Raw genomic sequence first — 18,827 nt, forward strand, 5'->3', positions numbered from 1 at the left:
AGACTTTGCCAATGAAAGAATCAGTACATTGATTTACAAGTTCTTTGAAGTTCTTTGAAGACAGGCACTTTGAGTAGTGGCAATCCCGATGGGAGGGCCTCCCTCAGATTGTGGAAAGCACAGCCGAACATTGACATTCTGTTTTCCTCTCCTACCTTCTTGATAGATGCATCTCCAATAGCAAAACCAGCAGAAAGATCTATTCAACCTCTCCTTTAATCTTCACCCCCTCCTCCTTTACATCTTCAACATTTGCAACATTCCCTTTCCTGGATTGGCTGTGAGGTAAAGGTTTTATGACACGGTTCTGGGTAAGAGAGAAAGGTACCTTACCCAGGAGGACTTCTGCAATCCTGATACCCATACACAATATTGATTTGTTAAAATTAAATACAAATAATGTGGATGCTCTACCACACCAAGGAAGAGTTTCCTCTCTTTCAGCCACCCGGTCACAATATCTTAAAACAGTTATATCTCTGAGGATGCCAGAAAAATTGGGGATTGAGGCCCTTTTCCAAAAGTCTGGCCCAGATGGTATAGAGCCTAAAGAGCTGGCTGAAAGCCTCCGTGAGAAAGGCGAGAGTAGGAAGTCCTTTGTAAATTTTGGTCTGGAGACTAGTATTTTGACTTAAACTTAGGTGCATGGCCATTGGCAGAAGGGATATTTAACTTATCAATTCACTGACTGTAAGGATATAAAGATCAACATTCTCTGAAAAATCTTCTTGTTAAAAAATTAAATAGAAAAAAAATTAATCAAAGCAGGCTTAGAGAATCCAAAATGGCAATCTTCATTTTTGACAAGAAACATCCCTGCTTCTGCGAGGTGATTTTAAAGGAAAGAAAATAGTTATTAATGTTATAAATTTTTCTTCCTCTCATGTAGAATTGTGGCTTTTTCAAACACTCTAGCAATATTATTCCGGTGAGTCCCTGCAATTTTTTAAGAGAGTTTCTTAGCAACATTATTCCATCTCCCAGGTGAAAATTAAAATAGTTGCTTGGAATAACCCTAAGGATTTCTGAAACTGAGCCATGAGAAATGCCAATTATTTGAAAAATCTTGGACATCTTAGAAGATCATTAAAGAAACCATCAAGTTCTCCTCTTCCATGTTTAAGACAAAGAGCTTTGTCTAAAATGCTTATTAACAAACTGAATTATGTCTCAATAAGAACTCTTAAGTTGACAAGATGATGGTGTTAGGTTGCATAAGAGGATTTTAAAATTAACACACACAAAAAAAATTTGTTCCCGCAGAGGAATTGCTTCCCGAGCCTTGGGTATTAAATGCCATCCCCTTTATTAGGTATAATGTTATAGTTATTTAACACTCATATTTTCTATCATACTCTTTGTATTTTATGCCTGGCAATTCTCCGTTAATTTAAGTTATTCTCCAAATTTATGGAGAGCAGTAAAACCAGTAATTAAGTTATAGATTCTATCGAAGGAATTGCTCTTTCCCAGCTTGTGTTAGTACTACGGGCATCCTCTCACTTCTTAAGCAACATTGCCATCTCGTGGCTAAATCCATAACATTTCCCAGGAAAAAACACCAACCCTAAATGGACTAAAGAGACCCAGAAAGCACCAAAGATTAGAACTGAATTATGTCCCTAGAATTTCCTCCAATTGTAGATCAACTTGGTTAGGAAGGGAGAAATCATCTCAAATTTTACAACTTTAGTTTTCCAATAATCAATGTTGTTTTGTCTTATGTTACCACCTCTGGCTAGTCAATGAAGAAACGTGGAATTCAGGCAAGGAAAACATTAAGAAAAAAAATCTATCGTTTCCACCAAAGCATCTCTATTAGACCTATTAGCCCACACATTTCAAATCCTGGCACATTCAAATTGGGATTACGTTTGGCCCATCTAAATCAGTATTTCTTTTCTGGAGCTAGTTTAGAACGTACTTTTCAACTTAGACACTGCCTTGATGAGAGATTCCATCAGGCTCTAAGAAGAAAAGAAGAAAAAGTGCTTCAGTTTTCATGAATGGAAGTTGAAACAGGTTCACTTCCAATCTTCTCTTTGGGTCATTTGGGACTTTGCAAAGTAAACAGAAAGAGCCAAATTTCTGTCCTCTATTCAATGTTTGGGAAAATCCCAGTGGAGGTAGGCCATCTGTGAGGTCTAATATTTGGATGTCAATTGCACTCTGTTTTAGATTTTTATCTAGAGACTCATATGAATAATCATAAAGATGTTCCTAAGTCTGAATCATCCAGGTGACTAGCTCCATTTGGCAGACAACCATGACTAGGCAAACTATGGCCGATGGGGACTCATTATTCTAACTCTGACTCTCTCAGTTACACACAGTGAACATAGATCTACAGGGTTGAAGGGGATAACTTAAGAGTTTAGTAAGAAATACATATTCTGACAACTCAACAAAGATGCTTTCCAAACATGAGATACAAAAGAGGACAATTTTAACCTCTAGGGAAGAAAAATAAAATTGGTATCCTTTTTCATCCTTTTCTTTTATTGAAATCTAACTGTATAGCCCATAATGGGCCATATTTTTATGTGTGCAGAAAAAAGAATGAATATGCTAAATTTCCATAATTTACCTATTACTAGAGTGTAGCCAATAATTTAAAATTTTCAGAGGCTTTTAAATTAATACATTATTTTCCGTTTAGAAAGCTAAGGATGACATAATATGTGCAATAAATTATTTCTGCAATATTTCACTTATGGATCATTAGAGCCAGATACAGACCAGTGTTTTTCAAACTTGTCTGCTGATATTAAAAATACAGATGCCCCTGGAGATTCTGATTCAGATACTTGGAGTGGAGCTCAAGAATCTGTCTTTGATAAACATGCCAAGTGACTTTCATCATCAAACAAATTTGGGAAATACTAGTCAACATTTTTTATTGAAGTGACTTAAGACATAAATATGATGACAGCTCCAACTTACTGAAAGTTTAAGTATAATTTAAAGAAGTGTCATTTCTAATAATGCAAATATTCAAAATTTTAGAAATAATTATTTGAAATTTTCATAGAGTTAATGCATTATATGAATCAGGATATGTCCATCTTTATATGGAATGCCATTCAGTGTTTTAATTTTGAATAATATCCATTTGTCTCTTTCATTGATTCATAATGACATTAAAATTTAGGTGCCTGTTTTTAAGAAGTGTACATGAATATGCATTAAGGATATTAACTAGGAAACTGAAACTCTGAAAAAGAGAGAAAGTAGAAAGGAATGAGAGAGAAAGTAGAAACAGCAGCAAAGGTGTGACATGGTCAGAGATTTAAGGAAAAACACGAATGCTAGAAAAACCACCCTGACATAGATATGGGGCTCAAGGGAATTCTATTTCATGATACAATTAATAGAAATGTGAAGAAAATAAGACAAAAGGAAATGATAAGCAGAGGTATAAAGAATAAAGATAGGGGCACCTGGGTGGCTCAGTCGGTTAAGTGTCTGATTTTTGATTTTGGCTCAGGTCATGATCTCAGTCAGGGTCATGAGATTGAGCCCCGCGTTGGGCTCCATGTTGGGTGTGGAGCCTGGTTGAAATTCTCTCTCTCTCTCTCTCTCTTTGCCCCTCCCCACCTCTCTTGTGCTTTCTCTCACTCTCTCTCAAAAAAAAAAAAAATAGAGATAAAAGGAGATTTCCATTTTAGACTTCTTATTTAGGAACTTATTTATTGGGGCAAAGTCTTAACAGATGATAAAATCAAGATTCTTCCTCCACATGTGAAAGTTGAGAAAGGCTAACTCCCAGTGGTCAGCAGCGTCTGTAATTCTAAAACCCAATACGTAGGTCCTAAAGAGGCATTTCCTGAAATGGGTCTTCTAGAACAATACCTTTACAAGAGTGCCATGAAACAAGGGTTCCATAGTGAAATAAATTTGCAGAGTGCTGCATATGACATTCTCCCCGAAGTTTCCCATGAACAGCAGATGATGAATGACTCTTCGGGGTCTGGCAGAAAAGATGGGTTCAACTCACCTTTTAACTTCTTTTTCCAAATGGATAGGGCCACAAGATACTTTTTTCATCCCACATCTTAACATCCTGCAGACTCAGTGAAAAGATGGTGGGCTCAACATGAAAAAACATGGGTTTGAACTTTTGCTCCAACGTTTACTAACTTCATGACTTGGGATTAGGTTACTTAGTAATAACCTGGAGCCTTCGCTTCTCCTTCTGTACAATAGGTTTAATAACACAGAGTGCTTGGCACAATGTCTGGCATGTAGGAAATGTCAGATTAAATACTTGTTACTAGTATTCCACAGAGGATTTTCTAGGAAATGTTAGGTCTTCTTAAGTTTTCTGTCAAATTATCAATATGAAGTATAAATATTGAATGACACTATCACTCTTAAAAATTCCAGGAGAAATTTATTTTTCTAATCAAAGAAAACCCGAAAGTTTTTCTTTTATTTTTCCACCCCACCCACCCCAATCCCTTTTTATTTTCAGCTGGGCAATTTCAAATCAAACTAAGAAAGGTCAGAAGTCATTGATAGCACATCAAGGCCAGTGATTTGTAGCAACAGGCTAGAGTATGCATACAAATGGGTCTTCGAACAAAAGTAACCACTGTCTAAGTCTGTTCAGGATGCTATAACAAAAATACCATAGAGTGGGTACTTTAGACAACAAACATTTATTTCTTGCCGTCTGGAGGCTGGGAAGTCCAAGATTAAGGTGCCAGCAGATTTGGTGCCTGGTGAGGACCCACTTTGTCCTTCACGGACAGCCGTCTTCTTGCTGACATGGCAGGAGGGATGAGGGAGCTCTCCAGGGTCTCTTTTATAAGAGCACCAGTCCTACTCATGAAGGCTCCACCCAAATGACCTAATCATGTCCCAAAGGCCCCACCTCCAAATACCATCATTTTGGGGATTAGGTTTCAACGTATGAATCTAGGGGGAGACACAAATGTCCAGGCTATAGCAACCATTTCTGAGATGAGGCTGCCTTTTGGAAAGAGAGAACTCTGGCTGGCCAGTAAGACTGCTCACACCAGACACAGCAGTAGAAGAGGTGAAAGCTGGTTTTCATGCCTTCAACTACCCCATTCAAAGGGGAAAAAGCCTTCCCATTACATAACCCACTGACGCTAGTCGCCTACTCAGGGCCCTCATGGTCCCTCTGTCCCTTGTCTAAAAATGAATTATCATTGCTTAGATTTTAGAAAAGGTTTTTTAACACAGAACACAAAGTAATAGTTGCATGGTGTCAACATACACTAACTTTTCCAGAGATGTGCTTACTATGTAAATCAAGGCATGACTAAGATTTTGTTCAAAACTTTATCAGGAGTTGTCCATCATTTCAGAATATCATAACTGACGCTGTTTGTGATATTGCCAATACAATGCACATTGGCCTGCATTTGTAGCTCATGACTACCTACAGGTGTAAGCATCTGATGACTTAATCTTATCATCTAGGATGGCAATACCGAAGCTTTCTTACTGAAATACATGTTATTAAAAACTGCTTTTCCTTTTCTCTGCTTTGTATTAAAGTTAGGATACTATACTCATTATTTAAAAGTATATATGCATTAACATTGAATTTTATTTCACAATAATCAAAATATTTGTCATAAAGGGGCACTGAATCTGGGAGGGTTGAGAGAACAACTAATCTCCTCCAACCTACGCACTCTAAAATAAAACTGAGGGCGCCTGGGTGGCTCAGATGGTTAAGCGTTTGCCTTCGGCTCAGGTCATGATCTCAGGGTCCTGGGATCGAGTCCCGCGTCGGGCTCCCTGCTCCTTGGGAGCCTGCTTCTCCCTCTGCCTCTCTCTCTCTCTCTCTCATGAATAAATAAATAAATAAATAAATAAATCTTTAAAAAAAATAAAATAAAACTGAGACTCAGAGAGGTGGAGTAACTTTTGCTCAAGTCCACAAAGCAAACTGATGACCAAGTCAGAACTGGAACTACCTAAACACCAAGTCCTCCTTCCAGCAACTGCATTGCCTCAATGTGATGACTATGTAAAAATACACAGGGGGAGAAAAATCAACCTCACACTTCAGAATGAAGTTGGTGACCATTAGACCCAAGGGACAGGGATGGAGGAGGTCTCTCCTCATGTCTAGCTACCAGCACAAGGGATAAGACGGTTTTTTTTTTAATTTTATTTTATTATGTTATGTTAGTCACCATACAATACATCATTAGTTTTTGATGTAGTGATCCACAATTCATTGTTTGCATATAACACCCAGTCCTCCATGCAGTATGTGCCCTCCTTAATACCCATCACTGGGCTAACCCATCCCCCCAACCCCCCCTCTCTAAAACCCTCAATTTGTTTCTCAGAGTCCATAGTCTCTCATGGTTCATCTCCCCCTCCGATTTCCTCCCCCTTCATTTTTCCCTTCCTTCTCCTAATGTCCTCCATGCTATTCCTTATGTTCCACAAATAAGTGAAACCATATGATAATTGACTTTCTCTGCTTAACTTATTTCACTTAGCTTAATCTCCTCCAGTCCCATCCATGTTGATGTCAAAGTTGGGTATTCATCCATTCTGATGGCTGAGTAATATTCCGTTGTATATATGGACCACATCTTCTTTATCCATTCATCTGTTGAAGGGCATCTAGGCTCTTTCCACAGTTTGGCTATTGCGGACATTGCTGCTATGAGCATTGGAGTGCATATGGCCCTTCTTTTCACTACATCTGTGTCTTTGGGGTAAATATCCTGTAGTGCAATTGCAAGTTGGTACAACCACTTTGGAAAATACTGTGGAGATGTCTCAAAAAATTAAAAATAAAGCTACTCTATGACCCAGCAATTGCACTACTGGGATAAGATGGTTTAGAGAAGTTTTTGCTTTGGGTTTGTTTGTTTGTTTTGTTTTGTTTTTTCACCTACAAAGCACTAGGTGCTAGTTTGGGCACTGAGTTTATGCAGACAAAGCTGTGGCCAATTCAGAGTTTCTCTCCAAAAGGCACACAGAGAAAGCAGTCATTTGTGAGGCTTGTGTTTAAGACCATTTTAAGTGGTGGTGGGGGGGGGAACAGACAAAACATTACTTATCTTGGGAAAGCTACATTCCATTAGAATTTGAACTTTTTCAATAGTCCTTCACAGTCAAGAAATCAAGGTATATTCACTCAATTTAAAATCAATAAATGGTACCCCTAGTTTTAAGCCCCACATTTAGGTATTTTTAGTCAGATGCAGTTCTTAGGAGGTCTGAATTTGCAAACAACCAGATGGAATAGATAAAGCACATGTCCAGATCGCTTCTATATGTAACATGTACATTAAAACTGTATGAAACATTCCCACAAGATAAACACAAGGTAATTACCATTTCTCTCAAAGCTGGCTTCTAGCCAAATCACTTCTGTGCATTTATGAAGCAGGAACATTCTGTCAGGTAAGTAGCTTTGGCATTGGTACCCAACTAAACCAAACAGGGCATTCTCAAAGCAGGAAAAGAGAAGCAAGCCAGTGAACTCTATTCTCTGAAATCAACACCATCTACGTGTAGCCTGAAGTCACTGCTACCAGGACAAGTTCCCCAGCCTGGGATTAGGGCTGTCTTCCAAACAAGAAAATTATAACACTCGATATTGTTTTCAAGCTCTAAGCTAATACCAGCAATTATAGTATTTATGATCCATCTGTAAGCTAAACTGACTCTATCTTTTGAACTCCACATGGTAAAGATCTTCCACTTAAGTTTCTACAGTTGCCATAAAAGAGCCTAGTATTTGAGGATGAAAACCCTGAAGGACTTTGCTTCCAATGAATATGATCCTAAACACCTATGCAATTGTTTTTATCAAAGTAATGGAATTTGTATCTATAAAATATAATAGAATAAAATAAAATGCAATATATCTGAGGTTACAAACACGCTAAGCCAAAACATTTAACTCTCCGTGTGGAGTGATACACAGAATTGCGTTTTCACATTATCTTAAGTGAGTTCTGAGGCAGGCACAGGAGACAGGCTCTGGGGAAGTTAGCTGGGGCAGATGTACTGTAGCAAAGGGACATGTCTGCTGGCTTTAAAACCCTAGGGAGAAAAACAAACAGTTCATGATTATGGTCACTTTCTTAGACTTTCTTTTGGAAGGACCTAAATGAAACTGGGGTGGTCAATCTGGGTTTACATCGATAAAACCTCTCAATCAGAGGCTCCTCCCATGTCACCCATGGGACCCACTTGGGCACCATCAACAGGAGGGCCCAGAAATGAAGGTGTGAGGTGGAGGTCAGAGATGTTCCCTGGGAGGCGAAACATTCATTTTGCTGCACAGGGCTGAGTGTTAAAAAGAGCATTAAAAAGCTGTCTAAACCATCCCACTTACTCGGCAATCCACATCTTATTGGAGAAGGGCTCCGGCTTCGAGATATCTGGAAAATACAAAGGAGTAATGTGAATGACACAGTAGATGGACCTCAAAGAATGACTCCCTTTGACATTTTATTCCTAAAACCAGCTAAATGGTTAGTTGTTCTGAGGCACTTTACAACTATGATGTCATCCCTGAGGTTGAGCAATGCGATTCCTCTTATACGTCCTGAAGTAAATGGGCAATCAATTTGGTTTAAATCATGTCATTCATTAAAATCTGGGCTCAGTGGCCTACATTTGTTTGTTTGCTTGTTTGTTGGTTTTAATAGTTGCTGAAGACTTTGAGATTGGATGCTCAGTGGCCATACTGAATTCAATGCTTTCCAGAAAATAATTAGTAGTAGTAGTACAATTAACCAATTAAAACTAAAATGATCAAATACTCTCTATCAGATTTTTATGTGAATCATGTCATGTGTCCAAAACCCTGTCCTATGAAGGAGGGTCCCTGGGGAGCCAGAAAAGAATCATTTTCCAAATCTCACCTTTGCTTTCACTAAGCAAAAGCCACCGCCTATCCCTACAAACCTGTTATGGTTCAGAAATAACTGACTACAAGCAACATCTTGCTCTGAGCTTTCAAAAACTTTAGATAAATAGGCACTAACAAAGATGAAAGCTGTTCTGGATGCATCAAGATCTCAAATAAGCCAAAAAACCAGGCTAACTAAAAATATTTGTATTTTATTTTGCAGGTGTATCCAATCACTATAAGAAGAGGACGGTGGAAAGGGGCAGAGAGTGGGCAGCACTTTCACCATTAATAATATATTTTAGGGGCGCCTGGCTGGCTCAGTCGGTAGAGCATGTGACCCTTGATCTCAGGTTCATGAGTTCAAGCTCCACATTGGGCGTGGAGCCTACTCAAAAAAAAAAAAAAAAAGAATGTATTTTATTCCCTCTAAAGTTTGAATTATTTGGTTCTCCTTGGGCACAAAGCAGGAAAGAGAAAGACGGGGTGTGAAACATGCATAAGGGCTTTGTTAGAGGGACATTGCCCACCAATAAGCCTTCCAGTGAGAGTCCAGAGGAAAAATTTGCCATGTCTGTGAGTGCTATAGGCGTCTAATATTGCTCTTCAATAAGCCATGTCCTCTTAGAATAAGGAGATTGTGACTTTTCCAGAATAAAATTCTCAAGATTTCTTTTTTATTTTTCAGTCCACTAAATGCACTATCCTTTTGCTTTTACCCACTGTAAATACTTATTCATGAATACGGATAAGTAAGTTATATTAAAATCTCTAAGAGCAAAAGATCTGTGTCAGATTCATGTCTTTTCCATTTGGGGCTATTTCCTCTTTCTGGATATTCCTCCTTAATTTCCCAGCTCATTGAAATTCCATCCAATCTAAAAAGCCAAATCAAGTACCAACTTGCCCATGAACCCCTTCCTCACTACCAAGTCCAGAAAAAGTCCCTACCTCCTCTCATGGCTCTAGTCCTTCGTGCCTCTTGTATGGATGATGGCATATACCACACTCAGTTACTTTGTTTAAATCATATTGATCTTCCTTTATTGAAACCCATTCAGGGAAGAGACCGTGTTTTCATCATGTTTGTGTCCCCCCTCTGCAAATCAAGCATCCACCAACAAAGGAAGGAATATTTGGTAAAGAGCATGCTGAAGTAATAGATGCTCACTAAACTCAGAAAACTAGACCTTATTAATGGAGGGTGGGGGGGCGGTTGTTTTTGATTTTGTTTTACAGAGGGAGTTTTAGAAGTTTATAGCTAGAGTTGCATTACTGGAGATAATTTCAGAGAAGTGGAGCCCTAGCTGTTGTTCTCCTCCACCACTCTCCCTAAAACAAGATAGAGCAAATATTTCAAGAATTTTTATTCGAAGGAACAGAAATTGTTAGCCTATCTGGTGTCCAGAGGTCTTGGTATTCAAAAGGCATGGACTAAATATTATTTGTTGAATAAATCAACAGTGGTGACTCTTAATAATGTTTTTGGTTTTCAGAAATGTTTTTGCTGTTATTTTTTTTTTGACAGAGGTATTAGTAATCCTCCCAAGAACTAATACACAAGGACGCCAGTGTTATTCTTCCTACTTTGAAGCGTGGAGGAAAATTAATACCTGCAATGCCCTTTATACAGTATTGAAATCCAGACCATTTGAGCAATTTCTCCAAAACTCATGCAATACGTTGAAGAGGAACCAAGGACCTGTGTTTAGGTCACTCCCATCCTCTGTTCAGAAGACTATATCTATTGCTCATTTTCATTCTAAAACAAAAATAAAACTATGAAATATGTAAAGTCTATTATTCTTCGAAGTAATTAAGAAAAACATGACCTCTACTTCCTTCTTTCTAGAATGATAAGTTCCTTAGCCCAAGGGAGCATAAAAATCAGTTTGGGGTTATTGCAACACGTTCTCTTTCTACATACAGACTTATAATCACCTCTTGTATAGGTGATTATTGGAGATAAGAGTGTCAACCAGAAGATGCTTTGTGTAAAAAATATTAGATATATACCGTGCTTAAACCAATACGGCTACGGGGGCAGATGGGACTTAAACTCCTGCTTCGACATCGACTTACAGATCGAACTGAATTCCACTAAAAAAAGAGAGAGAAATAGCAGTTTGTGAAAGTTCACCATGGCTTAAAACAATATGCATATCCTAAAGAATGAGAGGTTTTGCTGATATGATTACACTTGGCCTATTATTGGGGATCAATCAGCATGAGACACACTTTTCACATCTTACAGCTGCCCAATATTTGACAATAACTTTAGGGTATTTCTCAGATGAAATCCCATGACAGTGAACTTTGGAATATTCAAAGTCTCAGTGCTAGAATTTTGTTTTGATGAGTAAATTGTTAGAAATTACATTCCAGCTTGCAAGTGTCAGAGAATGTAAGCCCCATGTGGGCAGGGATTTGGGTCTCTTTTGTTCATTGCTGAATCCCCAGCACCTAAACACAGTGCTTGGGTCATAAAAACATTGTTGAATGAAATGAATTAATGAATGAGGGAGGGAGGGAGGGAGGGAGGGGGTCACCATTGTTGCCCATCTATTAACTAAATTAATGACTAAGAAAACGATATTCACTATAATGAGATTTTACTAGCAAAATCCTTCTCACAAATTTCCCTTCATTCAACTTTTTCCTTTATTCCAAGTACTTCCTTTTAGGATTTTCACATTTTGTTTTAGGAGTTTAAGCTGGGGTAAATGTTGGCGATATGCTTGAGGAGAGGAAGAAGGAAGTTTAAATGCCTATTTGATGTAGAATATACGAATAGTGGCCATTTCCTCTCCCTCTCTTCCGAATTGCACTACAGAGGGTCTACAATTAGAGTTTCTTAGCAGAAAGTGATAGTTGCAGGAGCAAGAAGCATGTTTTATGAGCTCATTCATCATAGACCATGTGTGGCTGTCAGATCAACCCAACCCAATTTCTGTAGGTTCAACTTCCATAGCACAAAATATTTTATTGAGATACTATTCACTCTAGTGGAATGTTTCAGCTGCAAAAACCCTTAAGTTCTTTTAAAATACTCTACTCCTGTTCTTCCTTATATTATGAAAAACTGCCATTAAAGCACTTCCCTATTCTCTTCTTCAAAGAGAACAGGAACTGAGCCCACCCAGATGGTGGCTTTGCGCTGGACTGAATAGCTTCCATTTAGAATTCACTTAATTCTTTCTAGGAGGGGCAGGATAAAAACTCCATTGTGTGAACTATACAGAATATCCAAGCCCCCGTGGCCACCCAACCCCCACCACCACACACATTAATACACTTTCATAATTACGACTCCATTTTGAAGGCTGCCCAATTATTTACCATGTCCAAAACATTTTACAACCAATGCATATAGGAAGCAACCCTCCAAAACTGTTGGGCTACTCTCTCCCCACCTCCTCTACCTTCTTTTTTTTCATCCCTTCCCCCTCCCTACACATCATACCAAGGAGAGAAAAATAGAGTACATTCATCGTTTCCAACATGGGTAATGGTCAGTAAAAATTTGGCCAACTGTTTTCCTGAAAGTTAATTGATCCCTTCCCAATGCTTAGAATTATAGAGGGCCTCCAATAAGATGAGCTCAAAGAGCTTTACCCTTATGATAGCATATTTCTAAGATGGAGGAACCAAATATGACTAGTTCCATCTTATAAATAAAGCAACAGACAAAGAAGTTACTGCCAGGAAATTATGAAGAATCATGGAGGAATTAAAGAAAAGAATCTCTTCTTTTCCAGCCAGTCCGTTTCCCCTCCTTTGTATGAAGCCTTATCAAGCAACTCTTTAGACTTCCTCTATAGAATCTCTGGGTTTAGAAATGTTCTCGAACTTGTGAATCAAACACTTGGGATGAATTGTCACTATGCAAGGCCACCGTACAAAAGCCCCTCTCTTGGTGACAGCTTCTCCCTTCATAATGACACAGTCATTCTCCATGAGAGCAGGCCACACGTGATAGAGGACCAAGGGAGCAGTGAAATCAGAGTCATAGCTGCGATGGTACCTATTTTAAACACACAAAAGAACAAAAAAGAGAAGTTAAGCAATGATGTAGTGTAACTGGAGGACATCAGTGTAAATTCTCATTTTCTATTATGCTCAGTCTAGATGAATATGAATCCTGATTCTGTTACTGAAGAGATGGTTGTGGGCTCTTAGAATGGGAATCAGTGATAACAAGGACCCAACATGGACTCACACAGAACAAGTTCTGTCAGACTAAACTCGTTCCTTCCCTTCTCAGAATTATAAGTTGCAGGTCAGGGAAACACTAGAGACGGAGACCATCTGAAATCCTGTAGGCACCCTGAAAGATTTCTCATGTTATCTTTGTGGGCAAAATAAGAAAAATAGAGGTGGATGATTGACTTAAGTAGATGGATTAGAAACTGGTTCAATGATCATACCCAAAGTGAAATAATTAATGAGTCAATAAGACCTTGAATTCAGCTCTCTCTCAATCGTTCGATAAGTAACATGTTCATCAATGACCTGCATGAACTATAGATAAACCACTCAAAGGCTAGGGATGGGTAGGAAAAGAGAAATAAAGAACAGTATCAAAAAACAGCTCAAAAAACAGGAACAATAAGCTGAATCTAATAAGACACAATGTAGTGCAGATACGTATGAGGTTCTATAATTGAGTCCAAAAAGCATATAGTTGCACAGATAGAGGCAATAAAAGGCTTAATCACAGTACAAGTAAGAATAACAGGTTTCAGTTGAACTCAGAATGATCAACAACAGTGTTATATAACCGAAAAACAAAAAACAAAAACAGAAAACACTAGTACAGATTAGCGGGATTAATAGAGAATAAGAATGGAAAGGGTATTAGTCTCTCTAAGCTGCTCCATTCAAAGCAGAGGACTACATCTAGTGTGGAGACTTAAAAAGGAATACTCAGAAAAGCATGGAACACAGGCCAAAGAAACTGATCTATCAGGAAGTCTCAAATCCCCTTTATATGGAAAAACCCAAAGCCATGAGGCCAGAAGTAGGAAGATTTGAATAATTGCTTCAAATATGTGAAAGGCTGTCAGGTTTTTTTGGTTTTGCTTTTTTGTGGGTTTTTTTTTTTTTTTTTTTAAGGATTAAACTTGTTCTACGGGGCGCCTGGGTGGCTCAGTCGTTAAGCATCTGCCTTCGGCTCAGGTCATGATCCCAGGGTCCTGGGATCGAGTCCCTCATGGGGCTCCCTGCTCCTCGGGAAGCCTGCTTCTCCCTCTCCCACTCCCCATGCTTGTGTTCCTGCTCTTGCTATCTCTCTCTGTCAAATAAATAAATAAAGTCTTTAAAAAAAAAAAAACTTGTTCTATGAAGTCCTCGAAGTAGAACCAAATAGTCATTATTAGGAGCTCTAGTTTCAGCTCAACAGCCTTTCAGAGGTACAGGCTACAGAGTGCACCAAGAGGCAACAATTTCCGTCTGATTAAAGGCATGGAAGCAGGAGGACCCCAGAGGTCTGTGAAGTGTGCAGATTCCATAAAGTAAATTGGGTGAACATTTCTGAGTGGTTCTATGCATTCTCCAAAGGAGAAAGGAATAAAGGAAGGGGGATGAAGAGAATATGTTCTGTAAGGAAATCAAAAAGCTCAATTGCAGTGTAATGTTCTAATAGCAGCTCTTCCATGAGTGGACACGTGTTAGGAGGAATGATCTGAAAGAAACTAGAAACAGGGCAATGGCAGGAAAATATGGCAAGCTAGAAGGCAGTTGGAAACACCATCATTGTGATTTGGATAAGCAAAAGAAATGTATGTAGTCTCTGTCATCCATAACTTGTAGAGATATTGGGCCACCACCACCCCATAACTCTATAGACTGAACAAAGACCAAGAGCTAACATTTATTGAGTGCTCAATGCATGTCAAGCAGTGTTCTTTAAAAAAAAAAAAAAGATTTTATTTATTTATTTGAGAGAGAGAGAGAGAGAAAGTGCACAAGCAGAGGGGAGGAGTAGAGGGAGAGGGAGAAGAAGACTCCCCGATGAGCAGGGAGCCTGATGTGCGGCCCATTCCCAGGACCCCAGGATCTTGACCTGAGCTGAAGGCAGCCACTTAACTGACTGAGCCACCCAGGCGCCCCCATGCCAAGCAGTGTCCTAAGTACTTTATCTGAATGAGTTCGACTAACCTTCTCCAGCCCTAAGAAATAGGTATTATTATTTCCCCCATCTGACAGAGAGGGAGCTAAGGAACAGAAAAATTAAGTAGCATGCCCCAGATTATAGAGCTAATTGGTGGTAGAGCTGGGATTTGAACCCGAGCAGCTTGATGCCAGAGCCTCAAGCCTCAGAATGTTCTCAACCACTAGCTTGGCCTCCTCCCAGTAATTTCCAGCTGTATCATAAGAGCCCATAAAATTTCAGTAAAATGTTTTAAATTAATTTAATTTCTTCTAATTTATATAGGAAACATTTATCATGTAAAAGTTGATAGAAATCTGGGCGCCTGGGTGGCTCAGTTGGTTAAGCGACTGCCTTCGGCTCAGGTCATGATCCTGGAGTCCCAGGATCAAGTCCCGCATCGGGCTCCCTGTTCAGCAGGGAGTCTGCTTCTCCCTCTGACCCTCCCCCGTCTCATGCTCTCTCTATCTCATTCTCTCTCTCAAATAAATAAATAAAATCTTAAAAAAAAAAAAGTTGATAGAAATCTAATGGACCTAGAGAGTCTCAAGTGCTAGTGTGCACAAGGAACACCTAGGTGTTTCTTAAATGTCAGATTCTTGAGGCCCACTCCAAACCTACTGCATAAAATATCATGGGGTGTGCCTTTTAAACAAGACTTGGGTACTTCTGACACAAGTGATATATCTCTATGCCGTACTTTGAGAAACCTGGCCTAAATACTGCAGTAGAAACCAGTAAAAAGTAATACACATTTGTATGTATGTAGCGCCTTTTTTTAGTGTTCCAGACAGGCTCCAGGTACTCACTAGTTCTCCCCAAGACCTTTCCAATGCATTCAATGGAAATGATTACATCACCTCTGAATCACATTTGACTGAGAAAGAAAATGACCCCAGGAGAGGGGTCGGCCCCGTGGCACAGAGAAGTATATGGCAGGGCCTGGAAGTCAGGTCATGTCTATTGATTTCCCCACCCAGGGTTCTTTTCCCTAAATTGTTTCCAGGAAATAGAGAAAAGGTTATTTATTATTTAAAAAAAAAATCCCTTAGCTTCTGCTCTAATGTCTCTTACTTGCAATCATTAAAAATTTCTCCATCTGCCCCAAATGCAATATCTAGGGGTGGGTCTAAAGCCTGCATGGCAAAGGCAATGCAACATATCTCCTGGATGAAGTCACTGAGGAGGCAAAAGTCAACTTCAGGAGGAAATGAAATCTTGGGATTGACATTCATGGCTCGGATCACATCCTGAAAAACAAAAAGATGGCATCACCTTGTTACCAACCTGTGACAAGAAGCTCTGACATCCAAAGGGGGTTATGTCAGGTGCGGGGCGGAGAAAGAGCACATGGGTAAAGACGTTGTAAACTAGGAAAGTCGCACATGTGCTGGAGGAGAAAGACTCACTAATGGGGAAGGAGGAAAGATGATGCGGAGGACAGATGGCATACTAAAGGCCAAGAGAATCCCCCCCCTCAAAAAAAACTAAAGCAAACACCCTTAGTGGGTTTTATTTATTTCCTCAATTCTCTATTCTGGGCAAGTATAGGAAGTGCCAACTTGTTCATAGTGTAGAATAATAGCAATTATAGTAGCTTGCCCTTATTGGGTGTTTGCTATGTGCCAAGTCTTGTGCTAAGCAAATTACTTGTTGTTTTTCCTCTCAAGAACTCTGCGGGGGTCATGGACATTGTTGCTCCCATTTTAAGGCTGGAAAACTGAAGCACAAACAGGTGAAGTAAATGTGCAAGGTCAGACAGCTAGTAAGTGGCACAGCCAGGATGCAAATCGACACCCACCTTCCCCAAAGCTGTTGCTCTTAAGCACTATGGTATTCTATCTCCAATATTAAGAACCCATCGAGAGAATAGAACTATAAAGGTCAGACTATTTTTTCTCCACATAAAATGTCTAAGAAACGGCCGATAATGACTGGTTCTACAAAGTCAACTGGATGCTGCTCCTTTCTGCTATCCCGTTACGTAAAAGCAACCCTGAGTACTGGGTGGATTTCTGAGGTGTTAGTATTCCACGTAAAGGGCAGCAGTAGCACACCAGTCCTACTAAGAGACCCAACACTTACGTTAACACTGCTTTGGGAATCATATAGATCGAGATGACAAATGATATAATCCAAGACGGCATCCTCAAAGTTACTCGACCCCGCGAGAGATGGTGTCAACGATTTCCTCATGCGGATCTTGAAATGCCTGAATGCCATTTTAGCTACATGGAATGCCTCCTGCACGTAAAAATGCAGCAAATTTATTAGGTGGAGGAAGGGGAGTAAAGAAATCCAAAGCAAGGAATGAAGAAAGAATACCCACCAAAAATTCAACATCGTATGGGTCTTCTGATCACTAAACACAGTTGGTCAAAACTAATTTTAACCTGGGAGAAAATACATACCTCAATTTTGAAAAGTACATAAACACATCTACGACTATGCACGTTCACTAATTTCAAGACAGTTGATCCTGGGAATCCTGAGTGCAAGAGGCAACACCATGCAGAGGTTCAAGGAAACAGATCATCTGTGGTCACATAAACACTTAAAAAGTGCTGGTTAGGGGCGCCTGGGTGGCTCAGTTCGTTAAGCGTCAGACTCTTGATTTTGGCTCAGATCATGGTCTCAGGGTCATGGGATCGAGCCCCATGTAGGGCTCTGTGCTTAGCAGAGTCTGCTTCTCTCCCTGTGCTCTTTCTCTTTCTCTCTCGAATAAATAAATAAATCTTTTTTTAAAAAGTGCTGGCTGATGCTATGATCCCACCACAATGTCATATTACTGGTCCAGAAATGAAATTATCAATCTGTGTTTATGTTATACAAAGACACATATCAAGTATCTGGCATGTTTCCTGGCATATATTAATTCAACAAATATTTATTAAATGCCTGTTATGTGGCAGGCACTGAGGAAACTCAGTTATGCATGAAAGGCATGGCCATTAAGCTTACAGAACTTTAACCAGCTTCTTAATGAAATGAATCACGGCTGGTAAACTTTTTTCTGCAAAGAACCAGAGAGTAAATGTTTTAGGCTTGCCTAAAATACATACAGTCTCTTGTCACATATTTTTTTTTTACAATCGTTTAAAAATGTAAAACCATTCTTATATTCCTAGCTGTCAGGTGGTATTTTCCTTAGAAATAAGGAAATAACAGACCAGGACAAGATCTATCCCACAGGTCATAGTTTGCTGAGTCCTGAAATAAATTAATAACTCAGGATAATGTTCAGTAGACTCTAATAATTCTGGTCTCATACCAGTGTTTCGTTTTCTTTTTAAATATTAACTGTTCTCATTTCTCAAAATGGACCCTTAGTATCTCAGTATGGTATCCACAGAACAAATACCTTTGCTTTGAGAATTAAGGATTATATATGAGCACTTTTAATCTGCCATCCTCAAGTAACTCACATACTAGCAGTTTAGTAACTTCTCTTAGCTCAATAAACGGAAGAGTTAACAGCCTTCTGATTTTTTTTTTTTTTTTGAGAAGGAAAGGAAATCATCTGGAAGATTCGGTGCAAATCAACATAGTATATATTCATTTGAGATAATCCTCTATTTATGGATACTTCTTCAACAAATGCCTGATCAATATAAATATTGATATATATGATAGTTCTTGACTGCGAAAAATTAGCCATCCCAAATATTTGTGAAGGAAAGAAGGAAGGAAGGAAGCAAAGAAGGAAGGAAGGAAAGGAAGGAAGGAGGGAAGGAAGGAGGGAAAGAAGGAAGGAGGGAAAGAAGGGAGGGAGGAAGGAAGGAAGAGAAGGAAAGAGGGAAAGAAGAGAGG

General features: G+C 39.2%; 1 protein-coding gene across 6 annotated transcripts in view; it reads right to left on the reverse strand.

Moving 5' to 3' along the window:
- Window positions 1–6,847: 6,847 nt before the first annotated feature.
- Window positions 6,848–18,827, reverse strand: part of SPATA18 (spermatogenesis associated 18) — a 37,571-nt gene continuing 25,591 nt past the window's right edge. For 5 of the 6 annotated variants that reach the window (XM_031034466.2, XM_081812392.1, XM_006739266.3 and 2 more), the window contains 6 exons: window positions 17,103–17,261; window positions 16,092–16,267; window positions 12,767–12,890; window positions 10,883–10,966; window positions 8,348–8,393; window positions 6,848–8,052 (listed from right to left, as the gene is read on the reverse strand). In XM_031034466.2, coding sequence (XP_030890326.2) covers window positions 8,045–8,052; window positions 8,348–8,393; window positions 10,883–10,966; window positions 12,767–12,890; window positions 16,092–16,267; window positions 17,103–17,261 — 597 coding nt within the window. In that variant the 3' untranslated portion in view covers window positions 6,848–8,044. Of the gene's footprint in view, window positions 8,053–8,347; window positions 8,394–10,882; window positions 10,967–12,716; window positions 12,891–16,091; window positions 16,268–17,102; window positions 17,262–18,827 lie in introns of all 6 variants that reach the window. The other variant, XR_014143031.1, reaches the window with a different exon arrangement.

This window comes from Leptonychotes weddellii, chromosome 2 (assembly GCF_054177405.1).
Source record: "Leptonychotes weddellii isolate Sample4059 chromosome 2, ASM5417740v2, whole genome shotgun sequence".
In the NCBI taxonomy this organism is placed as follows: Eukaryota; Metazoa; Chordata; class Mammalia; order Carnivora; family Phocidae; genus Leptonychotes; species Leptonychotes weddellii.